We start from the raw sequence: 11,920 nt of genomic DNA on the forward strand, positions 1-11,920 counted from the left end.
CTGATTCAAGAAGGGGGTCTGATGGCCAAAAAAAATATTATTTTACTAACTTATTAATTTTAAGTTAAATTGTGCATTGTTGGTATAACTATAATGTCTGCTAGAATGTTATAAAATGTTCAGTGTTAAATGCTTTTAAATTGTTGTTTTGTAATTGATTTTTTCTTTGAAAAGCAAGACAAAACAGTAAAAAGCAAATTTTGGCTATTTAATTTGTGCAGTGGTGAAAAAAACTGGCAAAATACATGGGGGGAAAAAACTCGAAAAATCTTGTTCGTCCTTCGGCCCAGTATTTCATTTTGTTCGGTTTTGGCTTCAGCCAAGAATTTTCATTTCGGTGCATCCCTACGTACTTGAATGAATTTGATCTGTTTTTGTATTCGGTGATGAGATAAGTAAATATTTTATTATTGGGAATTGAAAATGCACAAATATCTGTCATGGGTTTAGGGGCGAAGAAAGAGGGGGCTGCAGGCTTCTTCAAGGGCATTGGGAAAGGCCTGGTTGGAGTGGTGGCCAGACCAACAGGGGGCATCGTAGACATGGCAAGCAGTACTTTTCAGGGCATTCAGAGGTGAGACGAACATGCACATGTATATTATATTTACATAAACGCCTTCAAACACAGACTTACATTCAGACAACCATGTACATACACTACCACTCAAAAGTTTTGGGTTTGTAAAGTTTTGTAATAAATTTAAAATATAATAAAAAAGAGAGACAGCTACTTTTAATTGTAATAATATTTCACAATATCACAGTTTTTATTTTATTTCCGATCAAATAAATTCTGCCTTGGTGAGCATAAGAGACTTTTTATTAAAATAAAAATAAATCTTACCTAATCCAAATATTTAAAGGGGTCATATGATGCTGCTAAAAAGAACATTATTTTGTGTATTTGGTGTAATGAAATGTGTTTATGTGGTTTAAGGTTCAAAAAACACATTATTTTCCACATACTGTACATTATTGTTTCTCCTCTATGCGCCGCCTTTCTGAAATGCGTTGATTTTTACAAAGCTCATCGGTCTGAAAAAAGCGAGGTGTGCTTCCTGTGTGTTAACTAATTTTATGACTCTTTTTTTTCATGTTTTTCATAAGTTAATTCCTGGATGTGTTTGTTCTTTTTAGTTCAGTGAGTATTTGGAAGCTCATGAGTGTGTATGTGTGTATGTGTGCAAATGTGCGTATGACTGGAGTGCGAATGTATTTGTATTTATGCCTATGTTACCCAAAGACATGACAGTGAATGATCCCTCTGCTTTCACTCAGTTGGGTTTGCTTGTTTCCTGGGTCCAAAAAAAGAGTGAATTTTGCAGCATGAATGAATTTTTAATCTACAGGGTATGAATGGTTGAAAGGTAAGCATTGCATCATGGGAAGCAAAGGATGTGAGCTGTAGCCCAGAGAATTCTGCCATAATCTACAGTTCAAGAGTCCCCTTATAACTGGATTAATCAGCATATGCCAATTTTGCCATCATTGTAACATTTGCTTCTGATCTCCACACCCCTTTCACTGGGGCATTTTGGGGCCAATGGAAAGTCTGATGAGCAGAGCAGCACAGACAGGAGCAAAGATGATATAGAGAGGAGAGGAAGTACAGATAAAGCACGTATAATCACTTGTAACTATGTTTAAGAGAAATGGTACTTTAAATCAACAATTTGAATAGTATGTAATGTCCTTATAATCATAGTTCAAGGAATAGTTTGAACAAATAAAAATTTTCATAATTTACTCAACCTTATGTCATTTCAAACCTGTAATAAATTCTTTCTTCTGTGGAACATAAAATAAGTTTTTATTATTTTTATTTTTTTAAATGTTTCAGGCTTTTTTTGTCTGTGGACCCTTTTTACAGATGAGTTGACAAGTTGTTTCCACAGTTATTAACATCATAAATCTAGCAAAAAATATATTTTTAGTTTCATTTAACTTTTTCAGGCTCAAAGATCCATATCAAAAGACATACAAACGAACAGAAAAAACATACACACACAAATCTGACCAATGTAATCAGTCTCTTCATATTTTTGTCCTCTTTTACAAAGTCAGAAACACTATCATGCATTTTTTTCATTAGCTATTGGACCAAACGGCCATTAAAAAATTATATTTGTTGTGAAATATGAAAAGGGTCCATTGAATTTCATTATATGGACAAAATGTCTTTTGTGTTCCACAGAAGAAAGAATGTCGTACAGATTTGGAATGACATGAGAATGAGTAAATGAGTATCATTTTTGGGTGAACTTTGGATGATGTCCGTCTCCGACTGCTCTTCTTGTCAGACCAAGTCCACCGCATGAGCTCACTGCACTGCTGATGTACTGGACTCTGACACAGCACTGCCTGGTGTGACCAGGCACTCTCCAACCAATAGCAAAAGAAGCATTATGAATTCAAAGGCAGTCGATGACCAGGCTTACCAATCACATTGTGCACCCATGCCATCAATTCTGCCCCGGAAAAATGAGTTGGCCAATCTGTTGTGTTTTACGGTGTTCCCGCCCCTGGCTTTTTCATGCCAAACCTTTCACGACAAGCTGGAACAGTGATGCCCCTCCCCCCACCCCTCCCATCCAACCATTCGTTCTGCTTTCCATCTTATACACCTGAACTGATCAGCACTGTCTGTATGAACTAATCACGTTGCTTTTCCATGCTCGCAATGTAGAAGTAACCAAAGGTGAGAGAGGGCTTAAGGAATCAGACACTGCACGCAATAGCACAAAGAGACTTTGTAGGTTGACGCTTTTTTTAATGACTCTTGAGATGCATTGCGTTTGTTCAAGGCTGTTCGGGCATGCTCAGATGAACTTTAATTGAGTAGATTCTGTTTACTACCTGTTGTTAAGAATGACTCATCCATTGCCCACGCATTTTACATGGATGAAAATCACTGGATCACAGGATGTCGTCTTTGTGAGGGTTTTCTAATGTGCTGTTGCTGACTTGATTTGCAGGGTGGCAGAATCGACTGAAGAGGTGACTAAATTAAGGCCAGTGCGTCTCATACAAGAAGATGGCATCATACGGCCCTACGACCACCATGAGTCGGAGGGCTTTGACCTCTTTCAGGTGAGGTCACTTGTCAACCCCAATGACAAGGCTATTAGACCCCAATGGGAAGGATTTTAATCGGCTTTATCCTCTGTTTTAATTTACAACTACTAACAGCCAAATTGTTTTGAAGGATTGGAGTCAGTTTGACAGATTAAGGCACAACCATTGTTTTTTCATGCACTGGTCAATTTTGAGATTTTGGACTATTTTGCTTCCATTCCATTGTCATATTTCAGACTAGTGGAAAGAAAACATCCAAATACACATTTAAGTGTATATTTTATTACACTTTATCTATTTGCATCTGTAGATTTCAATTATAGTAGATATCTGTAGAAGCCATTTCCTCAAAATGAGTTTTTCCGGTTACACTTTATTTTAAGGTGTCTTTGTTACAGTGTAATTATACATTTAAGTACAGAGTAATATTAATTAACTACATGTGCTTACTATATGGTTAGGGTTAGGATTAGGGTTTAGTTTAGGGTTACTTGCATGTAATTATGCATAATTTATTGTCATTACGATAGTTAGTACATGTAACGTGTGTAACAAGGACAACTTAAAATAGTTTTACCGTTTTTCCTCATGCACTGAGCCAGTAGGACTTACATGCACCAAACTTTCCAGTTTTATTCTTATTTATATTTGGAAGGTTTTTTACAGAGGGGTTTGTTCATATATCAGCCTGATTTATGTAACATTTTTTTCAGAAATGTTTTTTTTTTCCCTGGCTGTTGAAAGTACTTTATCCATAAATATGGATTTATGGTATAATAAACAGAGATATTCAAAATCCCCATCTATAAAAACGTTTAATTCTAATATGTCAGCAAAAATAAAATGAGAAATTTGAACTAGGCTTTATCTAATGCTCAGCTTTCTGGTTAGGAAATGTATGTTAATTAGTGCATATTTAAACTCACCATTTTCAGGAAAACAAAAGAGTTTTCTTATTGTGCTGTGATTATTCAACTGGGGAAGTATGGGGATACCTATTAGTTACATTTTTACTCAATTTACCTGTGGTGTTCAACTCAACCAAATTCCAAATCCCCTTGTTAGAATTCCAGCTGTATTCCTCATTAAAACTGACCTTAAACTCCAAAGTTGAACTGACTCCTACCCTGCTGTGAAGAAATGAATTCCTGTTTGCCTACTCATTTAATTTGTCCTTTTTCTCTCTTTTCTGTCCTTTCCCAAATGCAGCCTGAGGAAATGTAAATTGGGAGTGGGGGATGGGATTGGGACTATTACCTTAAAGATGTTACTGAAAACATTTAAGAACACCGAGACATTGTAGCACTTAAATGAACCAAACTGGATATCCAGTACTAGACTCAGTCTAGCCTGGTCCACCTATAATAGAATATTACATCGTTGTGTTTAGAAAATGATATATTATCCTAAGTCTGCATCTGAAGTTGTCTGTCTTGTGCACTTTTATGGCTGTGCTACTTTTCTTATCTAAATTTTTTTTTTCGTCTCTATTAATTTTGCCAAAAATAATTCCAGCATTATACCTCAGACATTTTTATTATATCAGTTTTATATCAGTATATACTTTTATTTTGTATCAGTTAATGCCAAATATATCCAAACATAACCTCATTAGTTAATATCTTATTTTTCCCAGAATATTTTATTTGAAATTTAAAAACAAATAACAAGGTAGTTTTAAGACTTTAGAGCCACACTGACAAACAATAATAGATTTTCATTATTAATATTTAAACAATTATTAGATTAGTTAGAAATAGGATGTGTAACTTCCAAAGTTTGTCTATTTTTCTAAAAGTCGTTGTAATTTCTTTGAATTTATGTCTGTAAATACATTTCCATGAATCTAAAGTCTGATAACACAATATTGCAGTCTATATAAAAATATATTTATTAAAAATGGAATGTAAACATTATTCTTAATCATTGTGAATACATAAAAATGTGCATATTAATATGCAAACTTATTTATATGCACTAAATGGGCATTTTACAATGCATGTTGGAATTAATGTCTGGTGTATTTTCCTATATACTTTATATGCTATATCTTATATAACACATGTGTTTCATAATTGTCATGTAATTGTTTAATGTGGCTTTACTGTGTTGTAATTGTATTAATTGCTTGAATCCTGTGATTTGACCCAAATAATCTGGAATAAATCAATACTCCTCTTTGCCATGATCAGTTGCATTTTGGATGATTTCTTTTTTTTTATTTTTTATTTTTTATAAAGATCATTATGATTCAGATCATTATTGCTGAAAGAGTATTCGGGTGCGGTCACTACAGCAGTGTGTGCTGTATTTGGTGTATTGTGCTGTATGAGTGTGTATGTTTTTCAGAGGTCTGCGATAAAACAGTTGGATGGAGAGATCTTCAGAGGACACTATGAATACCCAGGGCACAGGAAAACAAACATCCTTATCACCAACAGGTATTCCAACAACAGAAAAATGATAAAACACTGGCATTTTGCCAGGTTTCCCTTTTTTATTTCTTTTATTTATCATGCAGGAGAGTGATGTGTGTGAAGGAGATCGATGTGATTGGACATTTCAACAAAGAATGGGAATGTCAATTTGAGAATTTTCAAAGGCCTCCAAGCACAGAAGGAGGAGATTTGAAGATATATTACCGGGTACATAAATGGCTTTCTTTGACAGGCCTCCTAACAGCACAGTGATGAGTGTATAATTTAAAACGTACTGATAAAGTCATGATCAACTAATTAACATTGCTTGACAACAATCTGGATGTTGGTGCAGGAACAGAACAAATTGAACCTCATTAGGAAGGATGGACAGACGCTAGTGAAAGTGATACACATGAGACATGCTGGCACGGCGGAGGTAAACATCACAGATGTGTGTTTTGTTTTTTTGTGTGGATTGTAACTTAAAACTGCTGCTTGAAAATTGTTATTTAGCTTCAGGAATAGTTCACTGTTGTAAATTTGCTGAAAATGTATTCACCCTCAGGCCATCTATGATATAAATGATTTTGTTTCTTCATTGGAGCAGATTTGAGAATATATATTATTACATGACTTGCTTACCAATGGATCCTCTGCACTGAATGTGGGCCATCATAAAGCTTATAAAAACATTGTGAATTATTGTGATGTTTTTAAGTTTGGACTCTCATTCTGACGGCACCCATACACAGCAGAGGATCCATTGGTGAGCAAATTATGTAATGGTTATTTTTTTCCAAATCTGTTTCAATGAAGAAACAAATTCATATAGATCTTGAATGGCCTTAGGGTAAGTAAATTATTAGTTCATTTTTATTTTTGTGTAAACTATTCTTATAATGAATGTAATTTCCTTCAAACAAAACGTCAATGCCCATTGTTGAATATGACACTGGGCATTTTGCATTTCGTTAGTTGTTTTGCAGATGCCAAGTTGTGATTAAGCTAGATACACAGGTTGCACTAGTTCTATCTCTTTCATGCTCACATGCCTTTACACTGAGTAAAAGTACATAGCTATCAAAATGACAGCTTTTCATTTTCTGTCAAGAACAAACGGTGGCCTCTTTGACCTCTTTTGCTTCACGCTCCACAGAGACTGCGAGAAGGAATCGATAGTGCCCAGTCTGCACGCAAGCAATATCAGATGGCACGGCAGAAATCACAGCGCTTCATCAAAACGGGCAACGATTAAATAAGTCAGTCATGCCTACATCTCCTTAGTTTAATATACTGCCTAGCATTCAAAGAATTAATCATGTGTAAAAAAAAATATATATTTTGGCAAATTTATTCGTTAAACTCACTGGATTTTTGAATGTATCTCTGAACTTTGGGAGTTAGAACTAGATTTTTTTAGATGTTTAAGCAGTAAGCACTTTGCCTTTTGTTGTCATGTTTGCTTGAGATAGGTCTTGATGATGGGAGAAAACAAAAGAGACTGTTGTTAATTGTTAATTATTTTGTTAGATTATTTTGCACTTGCTATAAAAAAAATACATCACTTCAATATACAACTGTAATGTGCAATGTGAGGCTTGTCCAGTTACCTCACTTACCTTGATTACAAATCCTGTCAAAAAAGGTTTTGCTCAACAATGACACGTATAATACACAAAATATCTCTTAGCTTAAAAATGATAATATTACAATGTTTTGATCTCTCTTGTATTGTTTTACAGACACACATATGCATCTCTTGTCCCTTGCACTTCCCTCGAAGACATAGTGTACTATGACTGTGTAGTAAAAAAGTGCTGTCTGTGTGCACTTTGTAAAATGGCAGACCACACTTGCTATTTGAGGTGGAGACTATGATATGAGCTTTGCTTTACCTCTCATAGTTACTTTTTTGTTTTGGAAGTAACCTAGACGCGATTAAACAGCACGTGTCTGTATGGCAAGTAAAGATTGCGCTGTATTCCACAGTTTTCCCACAATGATCTACAGTGAATGTAATGTCAAAGCACCTGGCAATGGATCCTCTCCATGTTGCTAAGTAACTGGGCTTCCTGTATGTGGGTGCAAGTGACCCCTATTGGCCTGGTGTGGGCAGGAAAGGAGAGATTGGCTATCCCATGCCCTTTTGCTGTGGGTCTTTCCATGTCCTCTTATTTCCTATGCATCAGTTGACCAGACATACACCCACAGGTCAATGCCACTGTGTGTAGACAGCTGTAACAGCTAAAGACACCAAATGTCATAAATAATCTCCACTAATCCAATGCAAACACTACGAATGTCATGCGTTATATAAAGATTTCCCGATCTCATCTGCCTCTCTAGATAAAAGCTGTTTTCAGAAACATTCAGTGTGCTGTAACTGTGATCACAACCTCATGTGTTAATGCAGAGCAGTAAAACTGCAGTATCTAATCTAAGATCAGTCTCATGACTGAACTCTGTTGTGAAAACTATCTTAAATTCATGCCACTGTAATTAAAACTATAGTATTGCACTTTGAATGCACCTTGATTAAACTTTGGAAAATCAAATTGTATAAAAAAATTATGAAAGTAGAGAAGTGGATTTATTTTTGTACAAATAATTGTCCTTTGTAGTGTCATGGCCTAATCGATAGAGAGTCGGACTTGTAACCCGAAGGTTGCGGGTTCGAGTCTCGGGTCCGGCAGGGATTGTAGGTGGGGGGAGTGAATGTCCAGCGCTCTCTTCCACCTTCAATACCACGACTGAGGTGAGACCCTTGAGCAAGGCACCGAACCCCCAACTGCTCCCCAGGCGCCGCAGCAATATGACTGCCCACTGCACCGTGTGTTCACGGTGTGTGTGTGTTCACTATACTGTGTGTGTGCACTTGGATGGGTTAAATGTAGACCACAAATTCTGGGTATGGGTCACCATACTTGGCCACACTTCACTTCACTTTAATTAAAAGGAAAACTACATATATTTTCAAGACATTTTTACTCATTCATTTTCCAACTAAAGCTCTATTGTGCATTATATAATGTAATGTTTATTTTCATAATTAACGTTATTACGTGGGTCAATATCACCACAGAGTGCCTTTCAACCCTCACAATACTCAAAAATGTTGGTTTTAATTTCCCATTCGCTTTGTCATGTCATAAATAGTAGACACTCAAGTACTATAGAAACATATTAGCTGAGCTCCCACACATATTTTTTTAGATAATTATGGGCCATTATTCGAAGTAAACCATAAGGTATGTCAGCTGTCATGGACATATATATTACTGTTAAATACGTTTTCATTGTAAAATTAAGATGCAAATTTTATTTTCTGAAAGGTATGATGTCTCTTTCCTAAACAGGGTTATTTGTTTGCTTTCAAAATATAAATACATAAAAGATGTTATGTAAACCATGTGTTTTTAAAGAAACTCCTACAATTCGCACATGTATTTTTTTCTTATTTGGAGAAAACTGTGATATTTGGATGCAGTTTTTTGTTTGCATGTTATTGCCCCCACACTTAGATATTGAACATACTGGATTATATAGATATGATTTAATTATTATTTAAAATATTTGTGTAAAATATCAAGATGACAGGGTGGACCAGCACATAACAGGGTGGACACATAATGCAGAACACACAAAGCATGACAAAATATGACAATGAAACATTTATTCAACTTCTAAAAAAAATAATATAATAATAATAAATAATATAATTACATCCTCAATCACATTGCTATTTTCTTAAAGGGGTGGATTCCCCAATAGGACAGGGTGGACAACCCTTCAAGGGACATGGACAAACTCTTCTTTTTTTATTAAATAAAAATAACATTTTTATTACCAAATGATCAATACACTAAAATTAAGTAATCTCTTATTTAACAAGATATTAATAGGAGAACTATTTTTTTTTACATTTTATGATTTGACAATATTCTGCTATCATTCAAATTTAATGAGCAGTGCATTGGACATAGCAAAATAACACACATCCTCTTACACAAAACTAAAGAAAAATCTAGAAAATGTATCTAAAGAGCCAAGTAATGCTTTTGTTATGAATATAAAAACTTAGCCTAATTAACACACCCTTTCATAGTCATTTTTATGTTAAGTTATCATGGCAAATGAGTTATGTACAGGACACCAAAAGGCACCCTACAGTGATATTGACCCACGTGTAATCTAACAAATCTATATTTTATGCTGGGAGGAATGGTGTCTGTAAAGATTGCAATTCTCAATTGTAAAATACTCTTTAAAAACTTAAGACGGTCAGCAGCAGGATACCAAATAAATGTTTTGGGCGCTTCATAAATGTGGTGTTTATCTGTCTCTTATATTGTTGGTCTACTGTAGCTAAACTTCATACATGGCAACATGAACTTGCAAGCTGGAACGGCATTTAGCGGAAGTACGTCAGCAGCATGTTCGCTCATCACAAGCATGCTGTGTGTGTGTGGACAACCTTTGGGTTACTAAGAAAATACGTACATTTATTAATAACATCCTGCATCTTGGGACAAAGGACTGGACAACGCAGAGGAATTGTTAAATTATTATTCTCAAAGATAGAGCTCAAATATTATTTCCCACTCAATTGTCCACCTGCCAAATATTATTAAAGTGCACCGATGAACAAATAGTTCTGTTGAGTCGGATCTTTTAATAAACCGGTTGAACGGGTTTGCAAAATTTATGTTTGATCTATGTTCGATTTTATGTGTCAGTGTAATGATTCGTATACGATTCTCACCGAATCTGTACAAGCGGTTCGGTATAGGAGCGAATCACAGTGATTAAAAGTTCACAACTCACCGACTCATTAAGCCATCATTAGGTAAGATTAATTGCAATAAATGTTAACAATTAAGGCATATTTATTAATTTGAAATACGATCGTTTATTTTAATCAATAGCAATTAGGATTTTTACTTTTACTAACAAAAGAGATGCAAAATAAATTTGATTGTGGTTGATTTTAGATGTAAAAATTACAATAAGGTTCCAAATTAGGCTACATTTACGTTTGTATTAGCTGAATCATGGCTGTAACCAACTAAATTATGATGCAAGCTACTACAATAAACACCCATGCTAATAAAACCTAAGCAAAATGTGCCACACATGGCTTTGCTGGAATGTTTAGAGCATGTCAGTGTATGTAGGGCTGTTCGATTCCGAAATTTTTGGAATCGAGTCCGATTCCGATTCCTGGTTATGGAATCGATGAGAATCGATTCCAAGAATCGATTCCTCACTGTTGTTTTCGATTCTTGTTTTTTTTTTTAGATTGAAGGAACCTAATCTCACCATGATGACTGCAGGATAAAGGTCGTAGAAAGTATCCTTCTCATAATATGAAGCTTCATTTGTAAAAAATAAAAAAATAAAAAATGAAGATACATAAATTGAATTTTTTTCTGCTTTGCCCGTGAAATTAGTCATAGCCCACAGCTCAGCAGGGACATGCGTTTATCGCATGAATGGAACAAGACATGAAGTGTCTAAAATAAATGTGCACAGTTCAGCTGAATGATGAAGTTTACTTTGACTGTATGGTTTGCACAAAATTAACAAACTGTACACGGAAACAAAATAACCAGAACATTAACTATAACCAGCGTCGGCGCCACGGGGGGGCCTGAGGGGGCCCGGCCCGGCCACCTCGGTCACTGTGCCCCCTCACCTCTGGTGCCGTCTCCGTAGTGGGCGCCCTGATTTTAGTCGGTGAGGCAAGGTACTGCCCTGGGAAGGTCTCCCAGGCTGTTAAATACACCGATTAAAAGCGAAATAAGAACGGTGCTGCATTTAGAAAGAATTCTTATTAACTTTGCTATTATTCTTGAATTTTCAAACTGCTAACACTTTGCACTTTGCAGTTTCGAATTATGCCTTTACTGTATGACCAAAAATGACGGAGTAGTCTATTTTATGTTTCAGCTGTTTGATCGCGCCGGCGCCTCATGCACACACTAAGCTACTGCATTCATCTGAAACAGCAGCCGTTCACCGTGCTGTTCGGCGTGAGACCCGCTCCACTGTGGCATATTTTTGCTCATTATGATATTTTTCCGTCGATAAAGTAAAAGTATATATATATAAATAATTGTAAATAATAGACAAAAAATATATATATACACGCATATATACAGTGGTGGAGGTAACGAATTACAACTACTCACGTTATTGTAATTTAGTTTTTTCGGGTACTTGTACTTTTTTGAGTATATTTTTAAAGCTGTACTTTTACTTGTACTTAAGTACAAATTAAGCAAAATAATCGACTTCGTTACTTTTAAATCATAGTTCGTTACTGAGCATGCCCACAATTTGAATTGATATTCAAACCTTTGACGGCACTTCAGTAGCCAATAAAGATATCCGATCGTAAAGGGACCAATAACAGCCCTGATATC

General features: G+C 35.5%; 2 protein-coding genes across 2 annotated transcripts in view; both read left to right on the plus strand.

Moving 5' to 3' along the window:
• LOC107750513 (vacuolar protein sorting-associated protein 13C-like) overlaps positions 1–7,734 on the plus strand; it is a 69,560-nt gene extending 61,826 nt beyond the window's left edge. Inside the window, exons 79-84 of the mRNA XM_016565924.1 lie at positions 451–574; positions 2,976–3,090; positions 5,425–5,516; positions 5,597–5,720; positions 5,848–5,931; positions 6,652–7,734. Coding sequence (XP_016421410.1) covers positions 451–574; positions 2,976–3,090; positions 5,425–5,516; positions 5,597–5,720; positions 5,848–5,931; positions 6,652–6,750 — 638 coding nt within the window. The 3' untranslated portion in view covers positions 6,751–7,734. The remainder of the gene's footprint in view (positions 1–450; positions 575–2,975; positions 3,091–5,424; positions 5,517–5,596; positions 5,721–5,847; positions 5,932–6,651) is intronic.
• Positions 7,735–10,819: 3,085 nt separating this feature from the next.
• LOC107750514 (nuclear receptor ROR-alpha-like) overlaps positions 10,820–11,920 on the plus strand; it is a 43,984-nt gene continuing 42,883 nt past the window's right edge. The window contains exon 1 of the mRNA XM_016565925.1: positions 10,820–10,835. The gene's annotated coding sequence lies outside the window, so the exon portion shown is untranslated. The remainder of the gene's footprint in view (positions 10,836–11,920) is intronic.

Source organism: Sinocyclocheilus rhinocerous, unplaced genomic scaffold (assembly GCF_001515625.1).
Source record: "Sinocyclocheilus rhinocerous isolate Xijiao unplaced genomic scaffold, SAMN03320098_v1.1 scaffold19, whole genome shotgun sequence".
NCBI classification, from domain to species: domain Eukaryota; kingdom Metazoa; phylum Chordata; class Actinopteri; order Cypriniformes; family Cyprinidae; genus Sinocyclocheilus; species Sinocyclocheilus rhinocerous.